Source organism: Blennius ocellaris, assembly GCF_963422515.1.
Source record: "Blennius ocellaris genome assembly, contig: SCAFFOLD_427, whole genome shotgun sequence".
Classification (NCBI taxonomy): Eukaryota; Metazoa; Chordata; class Actinopteri; order Blenniiformes; family Blenniidae; genus Blennius; species Blennius ocellaris.
Genome location: NW_027662223.1, coordinates 1 through 15,211, shown reverse-complemented (window position 1 = coordinate 15,211; position 15,211 = coordinate 1). Strand labels below are relative to the sequence as shown.

General features: G+C 51.4%; 1 protein-coding gene across 2 annotated transcripts; it reads left to right on the top strand.

Annotated features, from left to right (window-relative positions):
• The first annotated feature begins 4,536 nt into the window (after positions 1-4,536).
• Positions 4,537-15,074, top strand: nap1l1 (nucleosome assembly protein 1-like 1). Of its 2 annotated transcripts, none has more exons than XM_080521484.1 (14): positions 4,537-4,579; positions 5,584-5,672; positions 7,191-7,293; positions 7,413-7,554; positions 8,537-8,617; positions 9,068-9,196; positions 9,268-9,339; positions 9,418-9,557; positions 10,120-10,265; positions 10,387-10,406; positions 10,843-10,965; positions 11,290-11,322; positions 11,402-11,452; positions 14,036-15,074. In XM_080521484.1, the coding sequence occupies exons 1-14, from the start codon at positions 4,563-4,565 to the stop codon at positions 14,072-14,074; spliced, it is 1,185 nt and encodes a 394-aa protein (XP_080377610.1). In that variant the 5' UTR covers positions 4,537-4,562; the 3' UTR covers positions 14,075-15,074. The 2 variants fall into 2 exon arrangements, with proteins under 2 accessions (XP_080377610.1, XP_080377609.1); XM_080521483.1 differs by having other exon boundaries at positions 8,537-8,629.
• Positions 15,075-15,211: the final 137 nt, after the last annotated feature.

The following is a 15,211-nucleotide window of genomic DNA, read 5'->3' as shown; positions in this document are numbered from 1 at the left end:
TTACATGAATGAGTTTTAAATCCAGACTTTCCGTAGAGAGAGTCTGGTGGGGGGCCCCGGGGGGCCCACGGCCCCGAGCTGCACGCCCCTGCACTAAAGTGAATTTTTGACAACATGTCATTTTTTGTGAAATGTGCTGCAGCTAAAAGCTTCTCCTCCTCCGTCATGAATAATTTGGTCCGATGGAAAATCCAGGCCGTGTTGGATGGTGGTGCTGCTGAGCCGTCTGGCTGGGAACGTTGTTTATATGTTGTGAATATATAGAGATATAGATAGATAATTACTTTATTCTTCCCCGAAGGGAATTTGCTTTGTTGCTGCAATCTGGTACATACGAATATTATAAAATACAATAGAATAGAAATAAAAGTAAAAATATAAAAATATCTGGGTATAAGACATAAAGTAAAACACAGAAGGGAACTTGGGCACTTAGAAATAACAGGAGATCAAAGCAAGATCAATAAATAGTGAGGTGCCGTGGCAGAGCCATTAGAAGTAGGCATTATATAATAATAATAACAATAATACACATAATAACAATGTGCAATAGTGTAGAATACTCCTGTTTAGTACTACTAATTGTAGCAGTAATATAACAATATATATATCAGTAATAATAATAATACAGATAATAATAGTGTGTAATAGTGTATAATACTCGTGTTTAGTACTACTAATAATGGTAGCAATAAATAACTATATATATATATCAGTAATAATAATACCAATGGTAATAGTGTACTTGCACATGTATATGTACATGAAATATATGATACAAGTATCAATGTAATTTAGTCCAGGTGATGATTGAGGCTCTGACAGAGGTAGAAGAGTTAAAGACTCTTATTGCCGCGGGGAAGAAGGACTTCCTGTAACGTTCCTTAGAGCAGCTGCTCTTCAGCTGGTCCAGTGTATGTGTGTGTATAAATATATACATATATATAGTCAAAAGTGCAGCTAATGAAACATTCTGCTGCCACATGCAGTGAAATGTAAATTCTGTCCTGTGTCGCCGCTGGTTGGAGGTTCTAGGGCCGGTTCTGGTTCCCCTGCAGTACCGGTCCCAGCGGCGCCCCCTGCTGGAGGCCGTCCCTCATTAAAGGTCCTTTAACAGTTAAAACCTCAGTGCTGGAGCATTAGTCTGCTCCCCCCCGGGCCCCGGGGCCCCCGGGCCAGGTTCTGCTGGACACATGAGTTAGACGTCGACACGCAGGATGAAAGTTGATTTGAATCAGTAGATGAAAAGTTTTTAATGTTCTGCTCAGTCCAAAGCCAGCGCTGCAGGATCCGTCCTCATGCATCCTTCCTTTATCCCTGGGGGGTCCAACATGAGGCCCGGGGGCCAGAACCGCCCGACAGAGCATCTAATCCGGCCGCCATGGGATTTATTTATTTATTTAAGTATAAATATGAAAACCGACAGGCTGATCTAAAAAAAAAAAAAAAAAAACACCAGATCGGCAAAAAAATGACATTAGTCAGAATTTGACCCCCGACATTAATGCGTCTGTGGAGGTCACATGACACAACTCCTTTCACAATAAAACGACGAGTCCAACTTATGTGAAATGATACTTTAGACACGTAAACTCAACAAAAAATTCCAGATGACAAATCGTTTTAATCCTGAATAAAAATCCGATACCAGATAGTGACGGAGGGTTTTTTTTGTAAATATAATAATATCTGATTAACTTTAATATGTAAATTTCACAATAGACTGTCAAAAGGATGAGAGACTTTATTTGTCCAGATCTGCAGTTTAATGTTCTGTTTGACTTGTTGGCCTCCAGAGGTCAGAGGTCAGATCAGGGTGATGTGGCCCCTCAGCTGAAATGACCTTGAGGCCCCTGGTTCGTCCCCTCCTGAGTGAAGAAAGTGTGCTCCGTCACCCGACGGAGCTCAGCACCGTCAGGTCGGCTGTGCAGCTGAATGTCTGTATGCAGATCCGCCTGGACAATTTCATTTGGCTTCATTGTGCAAAGTGCTGATTATTGTATTATATAATCTGCTCTTATATGAACAGTGTTGCTGCCTGCTGGGAGTGGATCAGTCGCTCCTCCAGATGTTTGTTTGACCAACCATCCAGAAGTCCTTTAGATTTACGTCTCCATTTCAGTCGTTTCAGGTTTTCCCTCGGAGGATTTTCTGCTTCGTTTCGTCCGTTCAGATAAATATTAGTTTATTCAGCCAAACAAGTGAATCTGGTCTGAGTGACTTGATCCAATAACTTAACAGAGACTGGAAATAAAAGAATCTAGAATCCAACTTTGAAGCTCCTGTCGTCACGTCTTCTCTTGTGAGAACGTTGACGAAGCTGCTCCGCCTGTTTACGTCGGGTGACGGAGGATTTCTCCACCTCCGGGTGGAGCAGAGCTTCATTTCTAGTATTAAAGCTGGTTTCCCTCCTTCAGCCTGGAGAATCAAACCCCAGGAAGCATGTAGTTTGACATCAGCTTCGTCGTCTTGATTTCTGCTTGTATCGGAGGCGGGGGGGGGTCACTGGACCTCCGTCAGCTCCGTCCTGGTGGCAGGTTGACTTTGTTTCCCCTCCGTCAGCTCCAGGGTTTGAGTTTCATCCACCCTAGCAGATGTGAGTTTTGACACCGCCCTCCGGTCAGAACGCCGCTGTCATCAATCTCTCTCCTGGGGGGGGGGGCGGAGCCTCGTCTGGCTCTGTCCCGTCCGGGGCTTTATTGTTTTTTATTGGCGTGGGGCCTGACGGAGCGTAATCCGGCGTGGCGGCTTTTTGAAAGCGTCCAAACAATGACGTGATCCTCAGACTGGCCGGATTAGTTCCACCGGGAGGAACGTTCTGCTCTTTCATCTTGTTCCTCGCTTTGATGACTGGCTGCTGGTTTTAGTGTTTCTAAAGGAGAGTCTGCTGGTTTCAGTGTTTCTAAAGGAGAGTCTGCTGGTTTTAGTGTTTCTAAAGGAGAGTCTGCTGGTTTTAGTGTTTCTAAAGGAGAGTTGGTGAACAAGTCACATCTGAACTGTCGTTTTAAAGCTCCTTCACTTTATCTGAGAGTTGATCTCTGATCTCTGTTCCCTTGTGGATTCACAAACATTTAAACGTCACAATAAAGTAAGTGCAGCTCACCTGGTGCCGGGTACCAGTGTTTTGCTGCAGCTCACCTGGTGGCAGGTACCAGTGTTTTGCTGCAGCTCACCTGGTGGCAGGTACCAGTGTTCTGCTGCAGCTCGCCTGGTGCCGGGTACCAGTGTTCTGCTGCAGCTCGCCTGGTGCCGGGTACCAGTGTTCTGCTGCAGCTCACCTGGTGGCGGGTACCAGTGTTTTGCTGCAGCTCACCTGGTGGCGGGTACCAGTGTTTTGCTGCAGCTCACCTGGTGGCGGGTACCAGTGTTCTGCTGCAGCTCACCTGGTGCCGGGTACCAGTGTTCTGCAGTGTTTTCTGAATTACTTTTATCTTGGTGAGGAACTATTCTTAAAAAAGATTTATTTTTCACTGAGCTGCTTTTAGCCTCGGACGCTGTGTGAATACGGGACTTGGTGCTTTTATTTTGACAGTCACTGTGATAACGATACAACCTCCCTGTCAAAGAAGAGCCAGCGACGTTCCGTTATGTCATGAACTGTGGAAATCTGCTGAGCTCATGATCAGTTTGTTGATTTAACTGTAAAATGGTTCCTGGTCCAATCAGAACGATCCTCCAGGCTGGGAGTGATGATGATGATGATGATGATGATGATGGTGGTTGACTCTTCACTGTGGTTCTAGCAGGACATTGGTCACATGACGAGAGGAGCTTGGTTCTTTGAGAAAGCTGCTGCCTGGACCTGGAGTAGAGCCGTCGTCTGCAGCTCGTCTTGCAGCTCGTCCTGCAGCTTGTCCTGCAGCTTGTCTTGCAGCTTGTCCTGCAGCTTGTCTTGCAGCTTGTCTTGCAGCTTGTCTTGCAGCTTGTCTTGCAGCTTGTCCTGCAGCTTGTCTTGCAGCTTGTCTTGCAGCTTGTCCTGCAGCTTGTCTTGCAGCTTGTCCTGCAGCTCGTCTTGCAGCTTGTCCTGCGGCTCGTCTTGCAGCTCGTCCTGCGGCTCGTCCTGCAGCTCGTCCTGCAGCTCGTCCTGCAGCTTGTCTTACCGCTCGTCCTGCAGCCTCTGGTCTCCACGCCGTCTCGTTTGTTTGTTTATTGCCTCTCCAGCATGTTGAGCGAGGAAAAGGTTGTTCTATCGACGGCCTCGGGTTCCTGTTGGATGCATATTTTATGCACTTCCTGTGGACCGCGGCGGCGCAGCAGCGCTCTGCCTCGCGCTCCTTTGTTTGTTTTGATTCCCGCTGGTTTTGGCAGCTTTGTCTTCTCTCTATTAAAATGCAAGTTGCGTAATAGAAGTCGTGTGCGAAGGCCGGCCGTGGAACGTCCACATGTTCTGCAGCTGGAGCCTCGGGTTCAGAGCTCCACCTTGACGGGGCAGAGCTCCACCTCCAGGCGGGTGACGGAGCAGACCCTGACCCTCCAGTTCACCTTGGTTTGGTTTCTAATTCAATGTCTCACATGCTAATTGTTGTCTTCTCTCTTCCAGCATCACCTGAGACTCATCCAAGATGGCCGACATTGACAAGTGAGTTCACTGATGTTAAAATTGGTATTAAACTGCAAGTAACTAGACCAATGTAGATATTGGTTACCTGCACCTTCGTGCAGCACGCTGCCGTCGTTCTCGAGCTTTTATCGCCTTTTCTACAAACTCCTTACCTTCAAAACGTTCATTAGAACCCTAGACGTTAGCCTAGCATGCTAATGCTGTACTGTACTGTACTGTACTGTACTTTACCCAGAAGGATGTAGATTTTTCAGTAACATCACAGTCAGGTACTCGTCTCTCAGGCAGACAGACGCTGGACAGAGAAGACGAGTGGTGATGATGTCATCACCGCCAGCAGAGCTGGTTTGTTTTGCTCACCAGTGATTGTTTGTTAATCAGGATTATTAAAGTGACGGAGGCTCAAGGGTTGGAGGCAGTGGCTCTTTGAGGAGGAGGAGGAGGAGGAGCAGCTTCTCCTCCTAGTAGGACCTGGAGGTTCTCCTTCTCCTCTTTCTCTTTTTCTCCTCCTCTTCTTCTTTCTCCTCTTCCTGCTCCTCCTCCTGCTGCAGCCTGACGGAGGCTGGCAGGTTGTGTCGGAGTCGTGTTTCACTGCAGGCAAAGCATCATGGGTAAAAAGAGGCTCTACTTTTGGTGACTGCTGCTGTACCTCCTCCCAGCAGGGGGCCAATCTCTGAAAATCCAGAGTCCTTGTTGCCGATGTGACCCGGTGGATGAAGCCTCTAGCTATCGGTACTGAATAAAGCCGTTTCCATGGCGATGGAGGGTTTTTATTGATAAAGGAGCCACAAACTGCACAAGTCACATCATGTTCCAACACCGATAGTCACTCTGAAGTCTAAAAGGTCCTGGTTCTCGTTCCTCCGAGAAGCAAGATGGACGACTGAAATGTCTTTCTGGTCTTCAGTCGCTATGGAAACGACCAGTTCAGGTTGAACTGGACCAGAGTTGCTGGAGGTTTGAGTGAAACTCTTGACGAGACGCTTCCTGACCTCCTCTTCTCCTTCTGCCCCCCGGAGCAGCAAAGACCAGGCGGAGATGGACCCGGCCGACATGGAGGACGTGGAGGAAGTGGAGGAGGACGAGACGGGGGAGGACGAGAACAGCAAAGGTACGTCAGGACGAGGCTCCGATGGTTCTGAGGTTTGTTCGGGAGCCGTGAGACTCTGATGAGCTTATTTTGGGACTCGGCGGCTGTTTGATCGTCGGTAGACGATCCGGACGACTCCGACACGTCAGCAGCTCGTTCTGCGAGGACGTGGAGATCGTCTGGCCTCGTCTTTTTATAGCCCGTTTGAGCGGCGCTTCTAAAAGCTCGTCTCCAAAGGCTCCTTGTTCATCCGCTGACGGATCTGAGACGAGAGTCTGGAAGCTGAGCGGGATTAGAAGTGATGAGTGACGGAGGCTCAGGCTCTGGTGAGAAGCTCAAAGGTTCCCCTGACGAGAGCAGGATGCTGCGGAGTAAGGAGCTAGGGTGCTGCGGGGCAGGATGCTGCGGAGTAAGGAGCTAGGGTGCTGCGGGGCAGGATGCTAGGGAGCAAGGAGCTAGGGTGCTGCGGGGCAGGATGCTAGGGAGCAAGGAGTAAGGAGCTAGGGATCTGCGGGGCAGGATGCTAGGGAGCAAGGAGCTAGGGTGCAAGGAGCTAGGGTGCTGCGGGGCAGGATGCTAGGGAGCAAGGAGTAAGGAGCTAGGGATCTGCGGGGCAGGATGCTAGGGAGCAAGGAGCTGCGGAGTAAGGAGCTCGGTGCTGCGGGGCAGGATGCTAGGGAGCTGCAGAGCAGGGTGCTAGGTAGCAAGGAGCTAGGGTGCTGCGGGGCAGGATGCTAGGTAGCAAGGAGCTAGGGTGCTGCGGGGCAGGATGCTAGGTAGCAAGGAGCTAGGGTGCTGCGGGGCAGGATGCTAGGTAGCAAGGAGCTAGGGTGCTGCGGGGCAGGATGCTAGGTAGCAAGGAGCTAGGGTGCTGCGGGGCAGGATGCTAGGTAGCAAGGAGCTAGGGTGCTGCGGGGCAGGATGCTAGGTAGCAAGGAGCTAGGGTGCTGCGGGGCAGGATGCTAGGTAGCAAGGAGCTAGGGTGCTGCGGGGCAGGATGCTAGGTAGCAAGGAGCTAGGGTGCTGCGGGGCAGGATGCTAGGTAGCAAGGAGCTAGGGTGCTGCGGGGCAGGATGCTAGGTAGCAAGGAGCTAGGGTGCTGCGGGGCAGGATGCTAGGTAGCAAGGAGCTAGGGTGCTGCGGGGCAAGATGCTAGGTAGCAAGGAGCTAGGGTGCTGCGGGGCAGGATGCTAGGTAGCAAGGAGCTAGGGTGCTGCGGGGCAGGATGCTGCAGGATATATTCTCTTTAACAGTAAATCTTTATCTGCCGTTTAAAAAAAGACAAAGTACAACATTTAAATCAGAACACAGTTCAACTACTAAGAGAAGCAGGACGTGTCCTCGGGGACGTGTCCTCAGGACAATGTCCCCGCCCGTCTTGCAGGCGTCTGACGCAGCTTCGCCCGGCGCTGGCCGGGTCACGAACCGCCACGTCCGGTTCTGGACGCCCCGGTTCTATGAGCCATGTGTTGAGGTGCAGCACCGGTCAGTCCCCCTCGTCCCCCCCCGGTGTCTCACACTGTCCCCCACTGTCCCCAGCTCGCCAGCTGACGGTGCAGATGATGCAGAACCCACAGATCCTGGCGGCGCTGCAGGAGAGGCTGGACGGGCTGAACGGCTCGCCGTCGGGCTACATGGAGAGGTGAGCCGCTGCAGCCGGTCTCCACCGGGATGACGGAGGCGGCCATTTTGGATTTTGGATTCCCACTTCCGCCGACGTTCCGATCGTCGCCGTTGAAAGAACCGTCTTTCCTCCCTCAGTTTACCGAAGGTGGTGAAGAGACGTGTGAACGCCCTGAAGAACCTGCAGGTGAAGTGCGCCCACATCGAGGCCAAGTTCTACGAGGAGGTTCACGAGCTGGAGAGGAAGTACGCCGCCCTCTACCAGCCGCTCTTCGACAAGGTGAGCCCACGCTTTATTCTGACAGTCACCGTAATCACAATCCAACCTGGTGGTTTTATTTTGACAGTCACCGTAATCACAATCAAACCTGATGCTTTTATTTTGACAGTCACCGTAATAACAATCCAACTTGGTCATTTTATTTTGACAGTCACTGTAATAATCCAACCTGGTTTTATTTTGACAGTCACTGTAATAATCCAACCTGGTTTTATTTTGACAGTCACTGTAATAACAATCCAATCGGGTCATTTTATTTTGAGTCACACTAATAAAAATCCAACCTGGTGCTCTTACTTTGACAGTTCAGTGAAATTGCCAGCTGACAGGAGACGTTCAGTCCCTCTGTCTCTGAAGGAGGACGCCTCCTGATCTCGTCTTAATGAAGCGACACTTTTATTTTTACATCAACAGACGTTCAGTGCTTTCATCTCTTCCTCTGAACTTTATGACACAACGACTGACGTTCAGCTTCAGTTATTGAAATAAACATCTTCACTCTAAATCAGGACGTTTTATTATAGAAAGTTTTATACCAGAAGGTTTACTGACGTTGATTCTCTATGTTGTATTATCATTTTGGTTCTCTCTCTGTCTCTGTCTCTGTCTCTGTCTCTCTGTCTCTGTCTCTGTCTCTCTGTCTCTGTCTCTGTCTCTCTGTCTCTGTCTCTCTCTGTCTCTCTCTGTCTCTCTCTGTCTGTCTGTCTCTCTCTGTCTCTCTCTCTGTCTGTCTCTCTCTCTCTGTCTGTCTCTCTCTCTCTCTCTCTCTCTCTCTGTCTCTCTCTCTCTGTCTCTCTCTCTCTCTCTGTCTCTCTCTCTCTGTCTCTCTCTCGCCCCAAACTAACGAGTTAATCATTGAATCTTGGATTAAGTTCAGTGTAAATCAGTGATGGAGGTTGAGGGTGGATGTTGTGCTGATGGAGTTACAGGTTGAGCACCACCCTCATGTTGTCGTCGTCTCCCCCCCCCCCCCCCCCCACAGAGGAGCGACATAGTGAAGGCGTCCTACGAGCCGACAGACGAGGAGTGTGAGTGGAAGGCGGACGAGGAGGAAGAGCTGACCGTAAGTAAGCAGGTACAGGTGACGTCTCCACCTGCATGCACCCCCGTCCGTCTGCATGTAGCCCCCCCCCCGCTCTTATTCTGGTGGTCTGCTCCACGCTGCCGGCCACTTCCTGTCCCAGAGTGAAGGCCTCTGTATGACGGAGGAGCTGCCTTGTAGCGTGTCGGTTCTCCACAAGACGCTGTCTGCTTCACCTGCAGGAGCCGCGTGATGCGTTCAGGTGCATCACGGCGTTTTGACGAGCTGCGGTGCTACAAGCTAAATATGCTAAACATGATCTTTTAATGGCGGGTGGTGACGAGCTGGGGCCACGAGCAGACCTGGGTCTTTATGGAGCTCCTGCTCTTATTCTGGTGGTCTGCTTCCTGTCCAGTGTTTTTTTTTGGGGGGGGGGAGGTTTCCAGGACAAAGCTGTACTTTGAAGAGGAACTGTCTCTTTCATCTCTACAGGACGAGATGAAAGAGAAGGCCAAGCTGGAGGAGGAGAAGAAGGACGAGGAGAAGGAGGACCCCAAAGGCATCCCCGAGTTCTGGTTAACGGTTTTCAAGAACGTGGACCTGCTGAGTGACATGCTGCAGGTAGGGGGGGGGGGGGGGGGGGGTAATGCTGCCCCCTGCTGGGCAGACATAACACCTCCCTGTCTCCCCAGGAGCACGACGAGCCCATCCTCAAACACCTACAAGACATCAAAGTCAAGTTTTCAGACCCGGGACAGCCGATGGTGAGTCGTCGTCTGCCCCCCCCCCCCAATGACCTCCTGACCCATGTGTCACACTGATCTCTGTCCTCCGGCCCCCAGAGCTTCACACTAGAGTTCCACTTCGAGACCAACGACTTCTTCACGAACACGATTCTGACGAAAACCTACAAGATGAGATCAGAGCCTGACGAGAGCGACCCCTTCTCCTTCGACGGGCCCGAGATCATGTGCTGCACCGGGTGGGTGGAGCTAATGCTGACCGCTGGCTGGCGCTAATACTGACCGCTGGCTGGTGCTAATGCTGACCGCTGGCTGGTGTTAATGCTGACTGCTCACTGGCGTTTACTGCCGCTAATGCTGACTGCTCACTGGAGTTTACTGCCGCTAATGCTGACTGCTCACTGGAGTTTACTTCCGCTAATGCTGACCGCTGGCTGGCGCTAATGCTGACCGCTCGCTGGTGTTTGCTGTTGTTAATGCTGACTGCTCGCTGGTGTTTACTGTTCATGCTGACCGCTGGCTGGCGCTAATGCTGGTGTTTACTGTTGTTAATGCTGACTGCTCGCTGGCATTTACTGCTGTTAATGCTTACCGCTCGCTACTGTTTACTGTTAATGCTGACTGCTCTGCTCGCTGGCGTTTAATGTTGTTAATGCTGACTGTTAATGTTGTTAATGCTGACTGTTAATGTTGGCTGTCAATGCCGACTGTTAATACCGACTGTTGGCTGTTAATGGCGAGTGTTGGCTGTTAATGTTGACTGTTAATGCTGAGTGTTAATGCTGAGTGTTAATGCTGCAGCTGCACGATCGACTGGACGAAGGGGAAGAACGTGACGTTGAAAACGATCAAGAAGAAGCAGAAGCACAAGGGACGGGGGACGGTGAGGACCGTCACCAAGACCGTGCCCAACGACTCCTTCTTCAACTTCTTCACCCCCCCAGAGGGTAAGAGGGGGAGGGGGAGGGGGGGGGAGGGGGGAGGGAGGCAGTAGTTTCCTGAACTGTTGAGAACAAAACCATTTAAATGTTCCTTGTTCAAACTGATTGTTGTTGTTTGTCTCTGCAGTTCCTGAGAGCGGAGAGCTGGTAAGTCTGTCTCTGTCCAGAACCCCCACCTGTCCCCCCCTAGAACCCCCACCTGTCCCCCCCCTAGAACCCCCACCTGTCCCCCCCCTAGAACCCCCACCTGTCTCCGTCCAGTACCCCCCCTAGAACCCCCACCTGTCTCCGTCCAGAACCCCCACCTGTCTCCGTCCAGAACCCCCACCTGTCTCCGTCCAGAACCCCCACCTGTCTCCGTCCAGTACCCCCCCTAGAACCCCCACCTGTCCCCCCCAGAACCCCCACCTGTCTCCGTCCAGAACCCCCACCTGTCTCCGTCCAGTACCCCACCTGTCTCCGTCCAGAACCCCCACCTGTCCCCCCCAGAACCCCCACCTGTCTCCGTCCAGAACCCCCACCTGTCCCCCCCCAGAACCCCCCCCCCCACCTGGTCCCCCCCCTGACCCGCCTCCCGTTGCAGGACGAGGACTCGGAGGCCGTCCTGGCCGCCGACTTCGAGATCGGACACTTCATCCGCGAGCGCATCGTCCCGCGGGCCGTCCTCTACTTCACGGGCGAGGCCATCGAGGACGACGACGACGACGTGAGTCTCGTTCTGTCGCGGGACTCGTCCGTCAATAAAGACGAGTCCAGTGGCTGGAATCGCTCCTTCATGGGTCTCGCGTGAAAAACAGAAATAGAAAGTACATTTAGTCTCCACACTGAATCCAGCAGAAGCTGTTTCCCTGGCCTGGAGCCAGAGAGGTGCTGCCCCCCGGTGGCGGCTGCAGGAATCAGCTTGTTTCCATGAACGTCCCAACGTTTCTAATTCTACTTTTGAGGGATTGAATGAAGTTTTTTCTCAGTGAAAGCGAGTTTCCGTCCGTCTGGAATGTGAGTGTTGACTGAGGTGTTTGTGCTCCTGCAGTATGACGAGGAGGGCGAGGAGGCCGACGACGAGGTGACGCCGCCGCGCCGCCATACCGTAACACTGGTCTGTCTGTAGGGCTTCTTTCCACTGACGTGTGTTTTGTGTGCAGGAAGGAGAGGAAGAGGCCGACGAGGAGAACGACCCCGACTACGACCCCAAGGTCAGCGCACACACACTGCTGTGCCCCCCCCCCCCACCGAGAACCTGCTGACTCAGCAGTTCTCCGGCCTCCATGACTTAGATTTCAACATACAGAATACATACTGTCAAACTGTCAAACTGTCAAACTGTCCAACTGTCCAACCGTCCAGCTCCAGACATCCCATTGTAGCTTTTGGTTGCTTCAGCTTCTTTCTTCTGTTGTTGATTCGGCCGCCGGACCTCCAGCAGGGCAGCGCCGTCAGGCTGACGGAGGAACTCCACCTGCCTCCGCGTCACTGAGACCAACCTGGCATCACTACTAACCTGGTTAACCTCTGAGGTGACCCGGTTAACGTTCTAGCTGACCTTTTAACTGACCTGGTTAACGTTCTAGCTGACCCGGTTAACGTTCTAGCTGACCCGGTTAACCTTTTAACTAGCTAATCCGGTTAACCTCTAACCTGGTTTACCTTCTAGCTGACCCGGTTAACGTCCCAGCTGACCTGGTTAACACTGGGTTGGATGAGGAATCGTCTCACAACAATATTCAGTAATTGAGCTTAAAAGGACGATAAAAGACAAAAGTAGTCAAATAGATCAAAGGTTTAATGTGAACCTGAGAAAGTTTCCAGTTGAAATGAGAGAAACAGAAATTCAGAGTAAAGATTTACTTCACTGTAGAACCTTCAGTGTAGAACCTAACTTCACGGGAACGTGTGGCCAGCAGGGGGCAGCGGCGCTCTTAGCGTAGCGAGGAGCCACTTTCATCTCCATGACGACCGTTTCAACTCAAAACACTAAAGATCAAAGCAGAGACTTATCGACCGGTTTACTCGATGTCATCTTAACGATTGACGGTCGGACGTGAACGACGCCACTAAAGTTACATTTGGACGACTCCGTCAGCCCGAGGTCCTCTGTCAGCCCGAGGTCCTCCGTCAGCCTGAGGTTGAATGTGTAATCCCATTAATCTCCACTCTGAGGAGACGAGACCCGACGAGGCTCGTTGACATTCTGTATTCTGCCACTTTGTTTTTCTTTTCTTCCCTCGTTTCTTCACCTCCGTCACTTCAGCTCCTCTTTAAATTTCTCCACCAGGTTTAAGTGACAGTAGAAAAATAACCTGTCCTGGTAGGTAACGGCTCCTGGCTTGTCGCTTACTACCCCCCCCCCCCCCCTCACCCCTCCCCCCCCACCTCTTTGAGTTTGGCTTTCCCTCCGTCTGCCCCACCCCCCCCCCCACCACACTAACATCCGCCCTCATGTCGCCTGGATCATCTCTGTATGTTGAAACGAGTCCGGCCTCCTTCTTTCTTTCTTTCTTTCTTTCTTTCTTTCGCTCCATGTTTGATCTCCGGTGATTCTTTTCTTTTTTCCTCCATTTAAACGTCACAAGTCTTTTTTCTTTTTCTTTTTTTGGTTTGTGGTTTTTTGGTTTCAAATCTTCATCACATGTTCACACGAGTTCAGCTTCCGACCTGAAGCTCCTTCGCCACACGGGAAACGAGTCGTTTAGCTTTTATATTGAATAAATTGTGTATTTTTAGGTTGTAGACTTGAGATTAACCTGAAGTTCCCGGGAGCGACCAGCAGGGGGCGCCAAACCAACAAACTGTCAAAGCCCACCATTCTGTTAACAATAAACCAAACTGTCGGTAAAAAAACTCCCAGAATGCAACAGCGGTGGCCGTTTCTGGACGAACCAAGAGACTCGTCGTCGTCTAGTTACTTTGAAGTAACTAGTTGTTTTCATTAACGCAACTCCTGAACTAAAATGTGTTTTTAAATGTGATTCCGGAGTTAAAAGTCACTAAACAATCAGTTGTTCAGAGTTTTTAACTTTACATTTGCTTTGGTTTCGCGGCTGATTGTGGCCCCGCCCCTCTGGTGGCCCCGCCCCTCTGGAGGCTCCGCCCTCCAGCACGGCGCCCTCTGGTGGCCTGGAGGCTCAAACTCCCGATTTTAATCCAGACCAGTGTTTTAACGTTGCGTGTCTGAAGCTAAACTGTGGGCTGGAGTTTAAGGAGGCGGAGCCTCTCGGGAGGCGGGGCCACCAGAGGGCGGAGCCACAATCAGCCGCGAAACCAAAGCAAATGTAACGTTAAAAACGACTTAACTCCCGAATCACATTTAAAACATTTTAACGTTAATGAAAACAACTAGTTACTTCAAAGTAACTAGACGACGAGTCTCAACAAGAAGCAGTTGGTTCGTCCAGAAACGGCCACCGCTGTTGCATTCTGGGAGTTTTTACCCTGGAGGCTCAAACTCCCGACTTTAATCCAGACCAGTGTTTGAACGTGGCGTGTCTGAAGCTAAACGGCGGGCTGGAGTTTAAGGAGGCGGAGCCTCTCGGGAGGCAGAGCCCGCCCCCCCCCCCCCCGGGGAAAAACGTTTTTTCTAAACACTTCGGTCTCCATGGCAACGGGAGAGAAAAGCTTAGCGCCTTTCTGCACATGCTCAGTAGTTTCTCATGTCCAGAGCCTCGAGGTGAGAGAAGCTGCTTCTCTGTGTCGTTGTCGTTTGTGTGTAATGTGATTACATGGAGCACAGTGTGACCCCCCCTCCCCCTCTGCCCCCCCCCTCCCCCTCCTCCTTCCAGAAGGACGCAGCGCCCCCTGCTGAGTGCAAGCAGCAGTGAAGCCGGCCTCCAGGACCCCCTGCACTGTCACGGCTTCTCCACGGAAACAAAATCTATTAAAAATAGTTACTTAAACGCCTTATAATGTTTTGTATTTTTCTTGGTAGAGAATTTGAAGAAAAAATAAATAAATAAAAGGATTTCAAGATTTTTGTTACAAAAACTCCCGGTGTTGTTCTGGAGCTCAGTACTCGTAGTATTTCCTGGAGCTCCTCCTCGGTACCGTAGGTAGAAGGAGCGCCTCCGTCAGCATGACCTTGTTTCTCACCGCTAAACTAGTTTTGGGTTCTCGTGACGTCTTTTCTCGTTTTGTTTTGTTTTGTTTTGTTTTTGCTCTGACAACAGCCGTGGGTTCGACCGGTGGCGGGGGAGGGGTGGGGTGGTGGTGGTTCCTTTTTCCAAAAACAAAACAAAAAATCGCTGTAGCATTTCCAAGATGGCCGCCCCCCGGGCGCCGTTCCGGTTGGAGCCACCAGGGGGAGCCGCTCCGCCGCTTCTCGCTCGTTAACATTCCAGTCGCTCCGTCACCTCGTCTCTCCAATGGAAAAAAATGTGGGCGGGGCCTGAGCTTTGGTGTGGGCGGAGTCGTAGTGGTGCTCTAGGGAGGGGGCGGAGTCAGACGCAGCGAAAGTTTCAGGTTTTCCAAAATAAAAGTGGGCCCCCCCCTCTCTAGTTGAGGAACCGGTCATGTGACCTCCGAGGTGTCGGTTAATTATCACTGTGAAACATGAGGGGGCGTGGCCAGTACCCCCCCCCCCTCCACCACCACCCACCTCCTGTTTCCTGTCGGAGCAATACTTCCTGACTGGGAGGGGGCGGGGCCAGAACCGTAGCCCCGCCCCCCTCCCGGCCAAGCGGATGCCCCGTGTTGTGGAGCGGCGGCCGGCAGCACGGTGGCGCCGCGCCGCGGCTGTTGTCCGAGCAAAATGCTATGCTACAAGAATACTAATGTACTCAGTAACTCGGTGTCTGTTCATGAATAAATCGGTTAAACATGAAACGTTTCCTGTCGTTTCTGAGCCGTCGGTGTTCCTTTGATCTTTTTGAACCAGTCGACCTGCGCTGCTTGTAGTTTGACACCGGCTCCGTACAGTTCCTTTGGACGTCAAACAGCCTGAGCGCAAAGGCGGGTGACTG